The following is a 15,315-nucleotide window of genomic DNA, read 5'->3' as shown; positions in this document are numbered from 1 at the left end:
GATGAGAAATCATTTTCTGCAATGTTTTGTTTCTGTGCCATCTATATATATAAAATAAGAGTTTTGTCTGTACACTGCTCAGAATTAAATAAAGAATGATATTTCTGTATCGGTCGTATTTGCAATAACAGGAAAATGTACTTTTTAATTTTTTCTGTCTGTATGTACACGCACATGAGAAAATGGGTGGAAAAAAAAATTTGAAAATCGAGAAATGGGGCACTACAGTCTAGACTATAAATAATTTTATTCACGCCAGATGAAATGGTAGTTTAGGGGAAGTCGCCTAAAATTTCATTTTAAATAGGCCCACCTATGTTATTGATCCTCTCGAAAAGTACTACATAGCAAAAGTTATAGAGAATGCAATTTCCCATTATCTATGTCATACAGTTCTGCCATACCGACTATGGCAGTAGAATTCATGAATTTAGATTTTTGTTGCTTTGTCCATATCAACGCCGAGCATTGCTAACATGGAAATATTGTTCTATCGTGTTAACTGGTGATGGTTTTTGTCATGGTTGTCATAAAGTGTTAAATCACATGGTCACTGGTCCATATCAACAAGGAAAATTGTGAAGATGATTATAAAAAGTGAGAAAAATCGTAAAGGAATGATCGCTTGAAGAATAAGACAAGAGGGAGTCATCAAAGAAGGAAAGACACCCTTTAAATTAGATGTCCTATCACAGAGAGTAAAAAAAACTAAATGTGAAGGCCTACAGTATCGAAAGCTCATAAAACAGATCAACATAACGTGATTTGTCTCTTCTGCTGCCACTCATCTCCGACAGATGGGATTGCGTCCTGAGTAAAACAGCATGCTTGAATATTGGCAGAAAGTAGCTGGGGAATTACATAACTTTGCACATGCTATATGACTGTCCCGTCAACGACGGGTATTATAGCTAGTAGGTAATAACAGAACTCAGTTACTCTTTCTTGTCTGTCAACATCAGTGTAATGATATTACATGCACTAGATACACGTTTACAAAGCAGATCTTTTAAACATGGATTTGATTACCCATAATTCAAAGTAATGTAATTAAAAATCATGGTGATATGTTTACTAGGAATGTAGTCTTCAGTATTTTAGAAATATTTTGTATTTCATAAAAGCCAATGGTATACACATAAAGTATCATAAAATCATTCTGATAAAGTAAAGGTTCTTTCCATAATTACACTTTCATACAATGTACACCAAAATAAAACTATACACTTCTTATCCATCCTCACTAGTGCTAGCGTGCCCTCCAACAAACTCCAAAATTTTTGTGGATGCAACTCCAACATAAATTTAGTAAATAAATAAATAATACTTAAGTAAATAAACAGACTAGAGTTAATTTGAAAATAAGAGTTTAGTCTGAAAACCTTGCAGTTGATCTGCATATGGGAACGAAATAATGTCCTTATAATACTGAGGCTGCATTATAAATAAAAAGAGATAACAAAATCTTTCAAAACATCAGTAACCTTGCCACGTGTAATAACCATTATTGTTTTAAGAGGCAAAACTAAGTGATTATCAGCCCCAACGCATACAAGCTTATTTGTAGAAATTGCAAGTTTGTTTTGTCATAAACAATCAGAAAAATTGATTGACTGAGGATGACTGGAATAACCTGAGGGCTTCTTATCTAACACTGTCCAGACTGAATGCCCAAGTCCAGCGATTCCCAACCTGCAGTACACGGGGACGACCAAAGCAAGCCATGAAGAACTATGATACATGTTATAATATTCTCAGATTTTCAAAAATGTTCCTAACTGTGCAAGTACCATTCACTGGCTATAGGCACAGAGCAGTGACATTCTAATTTCCTCTCCAAAGGCGAACATGCTTTCATTTCACACCCCAACTAACCCGCACTTTCTCTTTTAGTACTAAAAGAAAATGAAATGAAATGTCGTATGGCTTTTAGTGCCGGGATATCCCAGGACGGGTTCGGCTCGCCAGGTGCAGGTCTTTCTATTTGACACCCGTAGGCAACCTGCGTGTCGTGATGAGGATGAAATGATGATGAAGACAATACATACACCCAGCCCCCGTGCCATTGGAATTAACCAATTAAGGTTAAAATCCCCGACCCGGCCGGGAATCGAACCCGGGACCCTCTGAACCGAATGCCAGTACGCTGACCGTTCAGCCAACGAGTCGGACATAAAAGAAAATGATTTGGGATGTCAATTTTTATGTTTCTTGGATCATGGAAAGTTGTTCTGTCATGTACTGTGGTTAAATAATGTTTTATTTAGGCATCAGTGATTTTCCAAATTAGTGTAAGTATGGTTAAAATCGGGTTTGCTAGGGAGAATAGTGAAGAACTTACAACTTCAATGTGTAGAGGAGACAAACCCACAAAATTTTAAAACACCATAAAAATGAATGAAAAAGATTAATTTCCAGGCTTGTAGGCTGTGATCAAACTGGATTGGTAGCTACCAACGTTTCTCCAGAAACTATGCCCAGCATTCTCAAGGGACCTGCATTTCAAAGGCCAATATTGCCATCACGTTATATCAGACCGAAATTATGCAAATACTTTATGGGAGTCTGCCAAATATCAGCAATATCTACCAAAACAAAAATTTCAAGGGGGGGTCATGACATTTTAAAGGTTTGGAATCACTGCATAGATGTTGGACAGTAGCATTTTATTTTGTTTATATACACTCGCTGGCAAATTTTATTTTATTTTAAAGAATAAAATTTAACCATTCACACGATTATGAGGCAATGTCCTGCTTCATTGCAAGTTAATTTTCTGTCTCGGATCATACTGAATCTCATTTAGAATGCTGAAGAGTCAGAATTTTTACATCCATTTTGCGTCTTTTTCAACAATAGAAGTTTGAGCATAAAAGAGAATCGGTACCGTATGTGAAAGATATTGTGGTGTTTGCTGCCGAAAAAACAGATAAACTTTTGTCATCCAGCGCTTAATTCAAAGCAAGCCACAGCGAACGCAGACAACACCCGCTACTGATGTGGCATAGTTCTTGTGTAGACCGCATATCTTGACATGCCTTGACAAACATTTGAAACAGAAACATTTCCATTCAGCGTTACGGTTTTGTATCATAATTGTTTGGTTTTCTATTTCCTTAAAAGACTATATTTACATTTCAATACTTTCGTGTACCACAAATAATGTTACATTATGAATAAAGTCTCGTATATTTTCAAAATCCGAAAAATTTTCAGTTTCACTAAAATTCAACAAAATCATTTCACTTGCAGCGAGAAAACAAAAATTTGCTGGTGAGAGTATATATTGTCGCCACTTCTATTTATTATTGTAATGGATGTAGTAATGAAATCTATTAAAAGGAAAGAACATGGAGATATCAAAGCCTTCACATTTGCAGATGATGTTGCGATCTGGAGTGACTCAGAAGAGGAATTAGGAGAGAGAGAATACAAAGCTGGAATGAGGAGTTTAAGAAATGTGGTTTAAACATCAGCAAGACCAAGACTGTGGTGATGAAAGTGTATGGGGAAGGACCAGAACCAATAGTCATGTTAAATGAAGCTCAACTGGACAGCATTCCAGTTTTCAAATACTTGGCTAGCGTTATATCAAATGAAAACCTAGCAAAACATGAGGTGAACAATCGAATCAATAAGGCAACACAATTTTACCACCAGGTAAGACACCTGCTGGGGGATGAGCAAATACCCATGAAAACAAAAATGACATTGTACAAGTCCTATTATACACCAATTCTTACATACAGTCTCGAAACCACAACACTGACCAATAGAGATAATTCCAAACTTCAGGCAGCTGAAATGAAATTCCTACGCACTATGATCCAGAAAACCAGGAAAGACAAGATTAGGAATGAGAAAATTAGAGAAGAAGTAGGAATAGATGATTCTCTCCTCAATAAGATTCAGATATCAAGACTGAAGTGGTTTGGTCACATGAAGAGGATGCCAGTAAACAGAACTGCAAGGAAGGAATTTGACAGAAAGGCAGAAGGAAGACGACCCGTGGGAAGGCCACGAAGGAAATGGATAGATTTAGTTAAGAGCGAGGTACTGCTGAGAGGTCAGATTGGGACAAGTTGGTGGAGGAAGAATGGTACAAGGACAGGATGAGATGGAGGAGGCTCATATACCACACCCGGGAAACTGGAGATGGTTTAGGATGATGATGATGATGATGATGAGTATACATACTTGTATATATTTTTATATTATTGTAGATTGCGGGTAAATACCAGGTGATAAACAAATAAATGAAAAAAATATTGCAAATACTGGTATGTGGGCAGGGAAGAAAGATTACTGCACCACCTCAGGATGAGGACACAAGTTTCTTTAGAAGGAAGCCATACTTTTCAGTGTCGTTTCAGTTAATGTAACTTTAAAGCTTTTAAGTCTGTCGAAAACACTAATTATGCAGTTATAAGTAAACCACACACTATTAAACAGAGAATGACATATTTCGTTCTACAAGGACATCCTCAGATTCTATCAAATCACTTTAACACAGGTATGTTTTGTTTTTTACAATCTTTACACACTGACAGGTCTTATGGCAATAGTGGAATAGAAAAGTGCTAGGAGTGGGAAGAAAGCATGCAGCCCCAGCATTTGCCCAGTGTGAAAATGGGAAACCATGGAAAACCATCTTCAGGGCTGCCGACAGTGCGGTTCAAACCCACTATCTCCCGAATGCAAGCTGACAGCTATGTGATCCAAACCGCGCAGCCACTTGCTCAATACAGGTACGTTACAGTGTTATAATTAGTGCTTTTGACAGACTGAAACGCTTTATAGTTACTTACATTAGGCAAGAAAATGGCATAGAAGACCCAAGTATATAGAAACACATTAAGATAATCATGAGGACAGGTCAGTGAGGAAGAGAGGGCAACAGAGGAGACAATGGTAAAAGGACCAGGACAATCTACACATTTTCATACACCACCATTCACAACAATCCCATTCCTTAGCAGCCAGGACAAATCTATTTCTGCTTCCTAGTGGCATCAAGAGGGCAGGCTTAAACACTCCTCAAAGGGGTGACCTTTACAGATCTCAAATTTTGATGTAGGAGATGCAGGATAACAAGAAAATAAACCCAGGGAAAGGGAAGCAACTAAATGGCAGGTAGAAGATTAGGAACAAAGCATAAACACAGGAGTGTTGGTACTCACTCTTCTGATGAAGCATAAATTGGCTTGTCGGGGCCTAAGAAGAATCAGTATTAATGAAGATGAGATTTAAACAGATGGCAGGACATGAAGATGTGGAGATTATCCTTGTTCCCTCTTCCTCAATGGCCTGTCTTTGTAATTATCCTAATGTGTGTTCCTAATTTACTACACACAATTTGTCACTTGATCAAAAATATGGCTTCCAACTGAGGTAGATAAATAAAATTCAGGAAACTCAATAGTCACAAATTACCAGTGTTTCACCCCAGTGTGGCATGGGCTCATCAGCTGGATACCACACCTTTCCAAGACGCTGGCTGGCTAGCATGCCGGTAGCGACATCACTCCAAGCTATCATGTGATAAGCACAAATGCAGTGCCGAGAATTACATCTCCTCTAGCTATATATGCCCTTCCGGGCTAGCATGACTGGTGTGGGGCAAAACACTGGTAATTTTTAACAACTGAGTTTCCTGAATTTTATTTAATGTGTTACTTATTTCTTTCCCTTACAAGTCATGTATAGGAAGATATTATTATTATTATTATTATTAGAAAAGTGCACGAATGTGCATTACATAGATTATTGACCATTTTAGTCTTTGCTATAATCGCATAGAGATTTGTCGTTGCTTTTACATCTTGTGATGTGATATATGCCGGAGGCCCCGGGTTCGATTCCCGGCCAGGTCAGGGATTTTTACCTAGACCTGGTTCGAGGTTCTCTCAGCCTGCATGATTAGAATTGAGGAGCTATCTGACGGTGAGATAGCGGCCCCGGTCTAGAAAGCCAAGAATAACGGCCGAGAGGATTCGTTGTGCTGACCACACGACACCTCGTAATCTGCAGGCCTTTGGGCTGAGCAGCGGTTGCTTGGTGGGCCAAGGCCCTTCAAGGGCTGTAGTGCCATGGGGTTTGGTTTGGTTTAGATGTGATATATGTCACAGAAATGATCACACAACAAGCACTCACATTTTTCATTTGGGTCATGATAAGACATATTTTTACATATTTTATGGTGGTACCCGTGCACTGCTAGTTTTATTATCACATGTCTTAGCTTCTGGTTGGCGTTCGTCCAATTTTGATCCAACATGGAATCTGTGCTGTAGAACTCTAACGGAATTTCTTCTCTCTTCTTCCGTCTCTCCGCTAGGGTGTGCTTCTACATTCTTTGTGGAAGGAAATGGTAGTTTTATACTCAGTTCTTCAAAAAAGAAGGGTTCCCGTGCTAGTTCGTATGTTAGGCGAAAACGCATGTATTTTGAGATGTTCAGGAATTTTTGCTTTAACTCCTTCTATGGTGGCCAGGTCTTTCTTTGTTAGTCTTTCCCATATCAAATGGATTCCATAGGTGAGTATTGGTAGGATCTTTGTCGAATAGGCGCATAGCTGTTTTTAAGGATAATTGCTGTAGATTGTTGATGTTGTACATGTCTTTCATGGCTGCAACTACTTTGTCTTTTAATAGGAAGATATGAACACATAATAGGATAAACACAACAGAAAGCATGAGCAATAGAAAAGGATACAAGAACTTACATGAAAATAGAAAAGACATCTTCACATACTGCCTTCTTCAAACAGATGGACTCTTTCCTCATTAACCCCAGTTCTTCTCAGCCCCCACAAGCTTGTTTCTGCTTCCCGGTTTCATCAGGAGAGTTGGAGATCAACAGTCATTGACCTTGACAGATGATAAAACTTAACCACAGGATCACCAACATATATTATTTTGAAAAGTAAATAAGTGATGTGTTCATTAATAGCGCCAAGAACCTGTCAACCTGCCCCTAAAAATATGCATTGCTCAAAATAGTTATTCAAATTCTACAAACAGTTCTGATTCATTTAGGGGTAGTGTCTGAAGTAATTCTTTCCTTTTCTGGAATTCATCGCTTAGTTTTTTTTCCTTCTTTAATATTACCTGATAGAGAAAGCTGCTCTATGTGCTAACATTCACAGTACAACAGTATGTAGCAATACTTGTGAGCAATGAATCGTAAACCATGCAACTGCAGCACAATAAAGGTGCCAAGGCACTTCCTGAAATGATACATGCCAGGGAGGCTCTTTACTATGCACCCCCAAAGACAATTTAGACCAACTGAGTATTACTAGCATATAACTCGTCAACAGTTGGTAGCAACTAACTAAGCCGCTAGTAACAAAAGAGCATCAAGCTGCGGCGGTTTCGCACGGTACCGTACTGTAGGATCCTGGAGCCACGTTGGCAGGCAGCCCAATAAGTTACTCAAGTTCTACCAAGAGATCTTTAGACCTGATGAGAGAAGTGTGCGATAAGAAGAAAGCAAGGTAAGCACAGGAAAAGAGAAGAGACAAACATATAAAGCTGAATACAGGTGGTAACAGATTAGGAAGTTTACAAGTTATTAACTAAAAATTTACCATAAACACTTTCTGGATTTATGCTACTGGTAGTCCAAAACAATTTGTAGAATAAATTGATAGGCCTATTAGACAAGAGTCTACCAATCACAGAGAAAATTTCGACTTTTTCTCACATCTTTATATGTAAATAATTTGAACCCCGAGCTCACTGACTGCCTGCTGGAATAACACAGCTGTAGTGACAAAAATATGAATTTATTGAGCTACTTATATTACTCACTGTACAACACTTATGGAACAAGCTTTGGTTCATGTGATCGATGATGGAACACAAACGACACACCAGCATCCCAACACTGTTTGAGCACCACGTCAACCAAACCCTTCTTGTCTGCACAGTGGTTCCAACACGATAAATCTGACGTACAATCACTATCCTCAGGCGGGGGCTTCACTTGGATACGATTTATACACCGAGTACACTTAAACTTATCGTGCGTATCACTTAGCGTATTCCCTTCCAGCTTGAAAAGATCGCGGAGATCGGAGAGGCTGAAATGTCTCGCCACGTCTTCCTCGTTGTCGACAACACACGAACTGAGCGCCTTCTTGTGTGCCTGACGCTGAAAGATCTTTTCTTCAATAGTGCCCGTGCATAAGAGACGGTAGATGAAGCACTGCTTGCGCTGTCCATCTCGCCACACGCGAGCCATCGCCTGGTCATCGTTGGCTGGGTTCCAGTCGGGATCAAACATCACCAGTCTGTTGGCACCGATCAAGTTCAATCCGCAGCCACCAGCCTTAGAACTCAGCATGAAAATGAAGTCAGGACTCGAGGGATCATTGAACCGTTCCACTACTTTGGCTCTCTTCTTGATGGTCATGGTACCATCCAAACGAACATAGGGGTAATTACGCATCCTGCTCAGTCTCTCAAACAAATCTAATGTTTGTGTGTAATTCGAAACCAGAACTACTTTATCAGTAGTAGTGGTCTTGATGACAGCCAATAAGCAGTCCAGCACCATCAACTTCCCAGACAACTCTGGCAGAACTTTTTTAGCATCGTACTTGGCTGGTAAATGCTCCAATGCTTTCTCGAAACCTTCACTTCTGCTCTCAATCTTGTCATACACTAAATCTGGATGATTGCACAACTTCTTCAGTGATGTGATGGATGACAATGCGGAGAGGCTCACTTTGCCACTACCTCTGACAGTGCTCTTGATAGCGTCACAGTTTATGAAATCTTGGTAGATACCAAGTTGCGTGGGGCTAAGTTTGACACAAATTACTTGTTCAATTTTCACTGGTAGATATTTAGACAGTAATGCCGACGTACGACGAATAAGGCACCTATTCACTATAGTAGCCAGTTCTTCCAAACAAGCTTGTCCTTTCTGTCGTTCGTCATCAGTAGCATCTGCATCCTGACCACGTAATATAGGATTTTCAAACTTCTTCCGAAATTCTTGTGCAGTACCCAAGATACCCTGATTTACGAAGTGAACCAGGCTGAAGTATTCTAGTAAATCATTCTGAATAGGAGTACCAGACAGCAATACACGTCTCTTTGCATTAAGTCCCATAAGTGCTTGATAAGTTTGATTCTCACAATTCTTTAAGCGATGTCCTTCGTCACATAAAACCAAACCGACCTCTCCTTGATGTAACACATGAGCATGCAGGCGAAAAGTTTCATATGAAATGATGAGTATAGGATTAACTGGCTTCCTTCCCACAGTTTGCATAAATCCCCTCAAGTCCTTGTCAATCTGATCTTTACCTCCACTATCGATAGCCAAAGCGTTCACACGACCAGACAACCACTTATGAATTTCATTATACCAATTCTTAACCAAGCTACTAGGGGCTACAACAATAGCTTTATCAATCAAAGGTTTACAATCCGGCCCCTGTCGTAATAAGGTCCACATCAGAGTAATGCACTGGAGAGTTTTACCGAGACCCATTTCATCAGCCATAATACATCCAAACGCATTTTCAATACACTTCCCAGTAACACAGTCATACATGAACTTGACACCTTCTCGTTGATGCGGTCGCAAGATGTTGGACAGCACTGGATCCACAACAACGTGAACTGGCTGTTTTTCAGGATCAACTTTCAATTTATCATGGGCACTTAGTTCTGGAGGTGAGTACAACACCAACGCTCCTGGTTCGAATGGGTCGTGCAGCGCTCTTCTACAACGATTCTTTGCAAGCCCCAATGAACGAGATAATGATGAACCTTGATAATTTGGAATAGGGATTTTGAAAGGTTTCGATAAAATTTTACGTATCAGCTCTTCGTGAAAAGAGATGCGCTCTGGAGTAACCAAACCTCCATCAGGCTTCTGTGAAGACAGTTCATGTAGAGGTTGACGGGATACGAGCTTCGTATCCTTGTTATAACCTCTCTTTGATGTGCGCTGGACCACTTCATCTTCCAAACGTCGTTTCCCTGCTTGGCTAGGAGCATGACTTCGGCGCATATTTTTTTACCAACACCCGTAAATTAAGACACAAATTCGAAGTGTCATGCTACCGCCATAAAGAATCTCTTTACACCCTTGAACACTAATCTACACTACAATAAACACAATTCATTAAACTGTCTTTGGCGCGATTTTAACATGCTATTAGAGATGAGCACTATCGACTGATAACTATCGAACTAGTCGATAGTTTACACTATCTTAACAGTCGACTACTTTGAAAAACAGGTCGACTGAATTCGGTCGCTGTCCCAGGGTCCCAGTCACGGATCTCGGCACGTTAAGCGCTCGCCGCGCAAAGTACGTAGCGGTTGAGGGTTATTTTGAACTGAGAGGCTATGCCCGCTTAACAACATTAGGGCAAATAATCACAGTTCCAGCCACTAAATATACAACATAAGACTAAAAGTTTCCACATATCAATAAACATCAGCAATTTAATTAACACAGTTTTGTATGCAATAAATGGCTACTAGTGTACTTGTGCAATGAACATTTTAACATTTTAGGACTTGATTCAGCTCAAATTTCACGATTTTACGAATGCAGTTGAACTTGATTTTTACGAGTGTATAGAATAATAGCCATCACAGTATACTGAAGACTACTCATCACTCAGAGATGAGATTTTACAATTTTGACTCACAAGGGTCCGCCTCTGTGGTGTAGTGGTTAGCGTGATTAGCTGCCATCCCCGGAGGCCCGGGTTCGATTCCCGGCTCTGCCACGAAATTTGAAAAGTGATACGAGGGCTGGAACGGGGTCCACTCAGCCTCGGGAGGTCAACTGAGTAGAGGTGGGTTCGATTCCCACCTCAGCCATCCTGGAAGTGCTTTTCCGTGGTTTCCCACTTCTGCTCCAGTTCTGTTTTGTACAACATATATTTTATTGCAGAACTAGTTTCGGCGCTCATTTAGGCACCATCATCAGCTGCATAATAAGTAGAGAAACTTAGAGATATAACATTTTAAAACAACATATTGGTATAATTAACTCTTTAATATCTATCTAATGGTAAGTTTAAAACTCTAATTTACAACCAAGATAATCTTTGTGAGTCATCATCATCATCATCATCACCTGTTTACCCTCCAGGTTCGGTTTTTCCCTCGGACTTAGCGAGGGATCCCACCTCTACCACCTCAAGGGCAGTGTCCTGGAGCTTCAGACTCTTGGTCGCCCAGGCGACCTCACCTGCTATGCTGAACAGGGGCCTTGTGGAGGGATGAGAAGATTGGAAGGGTTAGGCAAGGAAGAGGGGAAGGAGCGACCGTGACCTTAAGTTAGGTAGCATCCCGGCATTTGCCTGGAGGAGAAGTGGGAAAATACTTCGAGGCTGGCTGAGGTGGGAATCGAACCCACCTCTACTCAGTTGACCTCCCTGCCGAGAATCGAACCCGTGACCCTGGTGACCGCGCTAACCGCGCCAAAGCCTACAATTGTCCGGAGGAACAGGTGAACAGTTTATATCTACATCATACTTTCGGCAGATATAATGTAGGGCATTGAGATTAGGCGTCCTGGATGTGATGTATGTACACGCAGCAAATCATCAGACAGAACGTCATTCTGTTCTAGCTAAACAGCGGATGGACCGCAATGAACAAAATACACTCTCCATTTCGACGTTTACCCTTGCAACACATGACTGTGCAAAGGAACAAAACCGAGTGTATTGCAGTCTTTAGAAGTTGTGCGAAGGTCGAAGAATAGTTGCGGGATTTTAGGAGTGCTGTAAACATCAACAATGTCATGTAGGAAGAGGTCGGCTGTACGGGACTTCTTTGATGTTTCTGAAACTGTTCCCAAAAAAGCTGTGTGCCACATATGTAAAAAATACTTTAAGTTATAACAGAAGTACAAACACGATGCTGAAATGAAATGTCGCATGGCTTTTAGTGACGGGAGTGTCCGAGGACATGTTCGGCGCGCCAGGTGCAGGTCTTTTGATTTGACGCCCCTATGCGACCTGCGCGTCACGATGAGGATGAAATGATGATGAAGACGACACATACATCCAGCCCCCGTGTCAGCGAAATTAACCAATAATGGTAAAAATTCCCAACCCTGCCGAGAATCGAACCCGTGACCCTGGTGACCAAATGCCAGCACGCTAACCATTTAGCTATGAAGCCGGGCAACAGTATAATAAAACACCTGAATCCAGTACATGGAATCAGTGTGAGAATGTCTGAAGGGCAATTACATCATCATGGGATTGACAAGGATCATAGTACATACCCGGCTAAATACTGTAACATAGTTATGTAACAATGTAAACGTAATTTAATAACAGAAAATTAATTTTGTAATGCATTGCTTACAAAAAAACAATCTATTACTTAAAATAAATATTTTGTGCTCTGCTCTCCTCTAGGTCGATGAATACCAATATTTTTCTTCCTACAGCAACAAATGTATATACTGTAGTTCCGCTGCTGGTCAAGGGTGATCGAAGCGCTCACAGTTGTAACTGCCTGTTAGGTCATCAGCCCAGAGGCTGGTTGGATCCTCAAATAGCACCACCAAAGGCCACGCAGTTATAGGGAAACCGCAAAAACCAATGGCAGAGCCCAAATGAGGCGTACTAGGCAAGATGAGGAGTGAGGTAGTTTGCCATTGCTTTGCTCACACAGTTGTAACAGGGTTCTGTAAATACAGCAATTCCCTCTCACATAGGAAACATGACGTAGAGCAACAATGATCGGCACCTACAACCCTAATGTTGTCATTTAAAGGTTGATATGAACCCAATCCTTTGTGTGTTAATTGTCTGATGAAATATACAATTGTCCGCATTTGTGTTATTAGCTGCCACTCCCAGAGGCCCCGGTTCGATTCCCAGCTCTGCCACGAAATTTGAAAAGTGGTACGAGGGCTGGAACGGGGTCCACTCAGCCTCGGGAGGTCAACTGAGTAGAGGAGGGTTCGATTCCCACCTCAGCGATCCTGGAAGTAGTTTTCCGTGGTTTCCCACTTCTCCTCCAGGATGGCACCTAACTTAAGGCTACGGTCGCTTCCTTCCCTCTTCCTTGTCCATCCCTTCCAATTTTCCCATCCCCACCAAGTCCCCTGTTCAGCACAGCAAGTGAGGCAGCCTGCGCGAGGTACTGGTCATCCTACCCTGTTGTATCCCCAGACCCAGAATCTGAAGCTCCAGGACACTGCCCTTGAGGCGGTACAGGTGGGATCCCTCGCTGAGTCCGAGGGAAAAGCCGACCCTGGAGGGTAAACAGATAAAGAAGAAGAAGAATACAGGTATTAGCGACTAGCCAGCGAATGTTAATATGTTGTAATCAAATAGGAATCAGATGAGATGTGCATGCTATTTATGCAGACTGCGTGAATACAATACCAATAAGTGATACTACTGCGCATATACTATGTTTCTGAACGCCCTACACATGTAACTTTGCAATAAATTACTCTGGCAGTAATATTGTTATTATTTCGCACAATACTATTGCCGGTACAAGTTTCCTACAAGGACGTCGCGGGAATAATATTTCATAGCTATCAACGTTTCCCTGGTGGCTACTTCTAGGCTGCAAAGTAATAAAAGAAATAATAATAATAACAAAAATTATAACAATATAACGCTGCCGTTATCGGCATTAGAAAAGGTGGGAGACACATTGAGGAAACTATCCCCATTTCACGCTTATCTTCGTTCCTACTAGCAAATACAGTAGAGACAATACGCGACACTTACGGATTTTGCCTTGCTAAAATGGGAGACAATTCGACGGTGGCGCTCCTAGTGACTTGACCTGAACAAATCGCGCTAAATTCAAATATCAATGGAAATGTATATACGGAAATGGATAAATAAATTACGTCTAGAAAGAAAGTGTTATTGAGATATTAACTTCGAAGTTGCTAAAGCAATTCTGGATAAATGAATGAAGAATTATTTAAAAGGTTGTTATTATTCAAAGACTGAAATTAGGCACACAAACAATATATGAAATGGGCTACTGTGAAATGGCTTGATCTTTCATTTATGCATTACTTTATTAGCTTTAGCATTCCAGCCTGAACTTTTACGGTTGGATTTGTCTTTTTTCTCATTTAAAAACATTTTATCATCACATTAAGACACTTGTCAATAAAAATATCGGCACATTCCTTACACACATGATGCAATGAATTAACAATTAAAATCTGGACAATTTTCCTCTTAATATGAAGAAAGAAAGAAAGAAAATCTATAAAATCCCGGCTTTAATCTGAGAAGAGGGATAAAAGAAAGAAAAGTATGAAAATGTTGTCGATAATGATGCTTTAAGGTATATTTACGTACAATTAGAACAAAAATGTAGCATACCCTTGGCTGTATTGTCGAGGATTTCTAAAGTCGATGGCCTGGAAATGATCTGAACAGATCTTATAATACTCACATAAGCGCAACGTCCCTTCTTTCTTGTACACATTATCCAAATCGCTTCTGTGACATTTCAAAACCCACAGGTCACACCTACAACAACACATCGGTATTGAAGGTTAACTGCTGCACTATACAATAAAATATGCGTATTACTTTTTATGCCAGTTAAAATATGGGTCGAGCAGGTCAGAAGATTATGAAGTACTATAAAAATCTCTGTCACTGGAAGAATATATGCACAAACACAATATTACTTACATGTTCTTGTCACGAGGGAACCTGAAGAACGACCGCGCATTCTTCTCTACTTCATAGTTACTGCAGCCAAACACAGCACATACCTTTCCCCTCATGTTGAGAGGAGATATTAAGGAATGACACACGCTACTATTTAATTACGTCAACTCACTGAAAACGCATAAATAAGACCAAAAACTTCACACAAAAATACACGTGCTCGTATGAGAGAATCAGTACTGTTCAGGTCTATCCGCTAGAGTGAGCTCCAATAGCTGTCCCTCGATATCTCGCTCAGTGTCGCGTATTATCTCTACTGTATTTGCTACTAGTCTATCTTTCGAGTTAACAGTTTGTAAGTAAGTAATAAATTTTAGTGCCTACGATGATCATAATTATCGTAACAATCAAATTATTGACGAGCGATGACTCAACAAAACTAATCATTAGCAGCAAACACACTGCAATCCACACAAAAAAATAGTCTGTATGTGATCCTGACTGCCGTCTACTCCAGTACAATAGATTATAGTTCTAAGACATGTCCACAGATAGCGACACTAATATGCTTGGACTCGAGTCTGGAGTCGAATATACCGATTCTAAGAGAACATTACTCGATTCTACTCGATTCCGTCGCTAGCCCATCACTAGTTA

The 15,315-nt window shown here is 40.4% G+C and overlaps 1 protein-coding gene across 1 annotated transcript; it reads right to left on the bottom strand.

Annotated features, from left to right (window-relative positions):
- Positions 1-7,769: 7,769 nt before the first annotated feature.
- okr (DNA repair and recombination protein RAD54-like okr) lies at positions 7,770-10,227 on the bottom strand. Its single transcript, XM_067146244.2, has one exon. It carries the CDS (start codon positions 10,029-10,031, stop codon positions 7,824-7,826), a length of 2,208 nt encoding a protein of 735 aa, XP_067002345.1. The 5' UTR covers positions 10,032-10,227; the 3' UTR covers positions 7,770-7,823.
- Positions 10,228-15,315: the final 5,088 nt, after the last annotated feature.

This window comes from Anabrus simplex, chromosome 1 (assembly GCF_040414725.1).
Source record: "Anabrus simplex isolate iqAnaSimp1 chromosome 1, ASM4041472v1, whole genome shotgun sequence".
Lineage (NCBI taxonomy): Eukaryota > Metazoa > Arthropoda > Insecta > Orthoptera > Tettigoniidae > Anabrus > Anabrus simplex.
The sequence above is the reverse complement of the archived record's forward strand: the minus strand, read 5'-3'. Positions and strand labels throughout refer to the sequence as shown.

Coding starts and splice junctions, on each gene's coding strand:
- okr (XM_067146244.2), bottom strand. CDS start 10,031: ATGCGCCGAAGTCATGCTCCTAGCCAAGCAGGGAAACGACGTTTGGAA.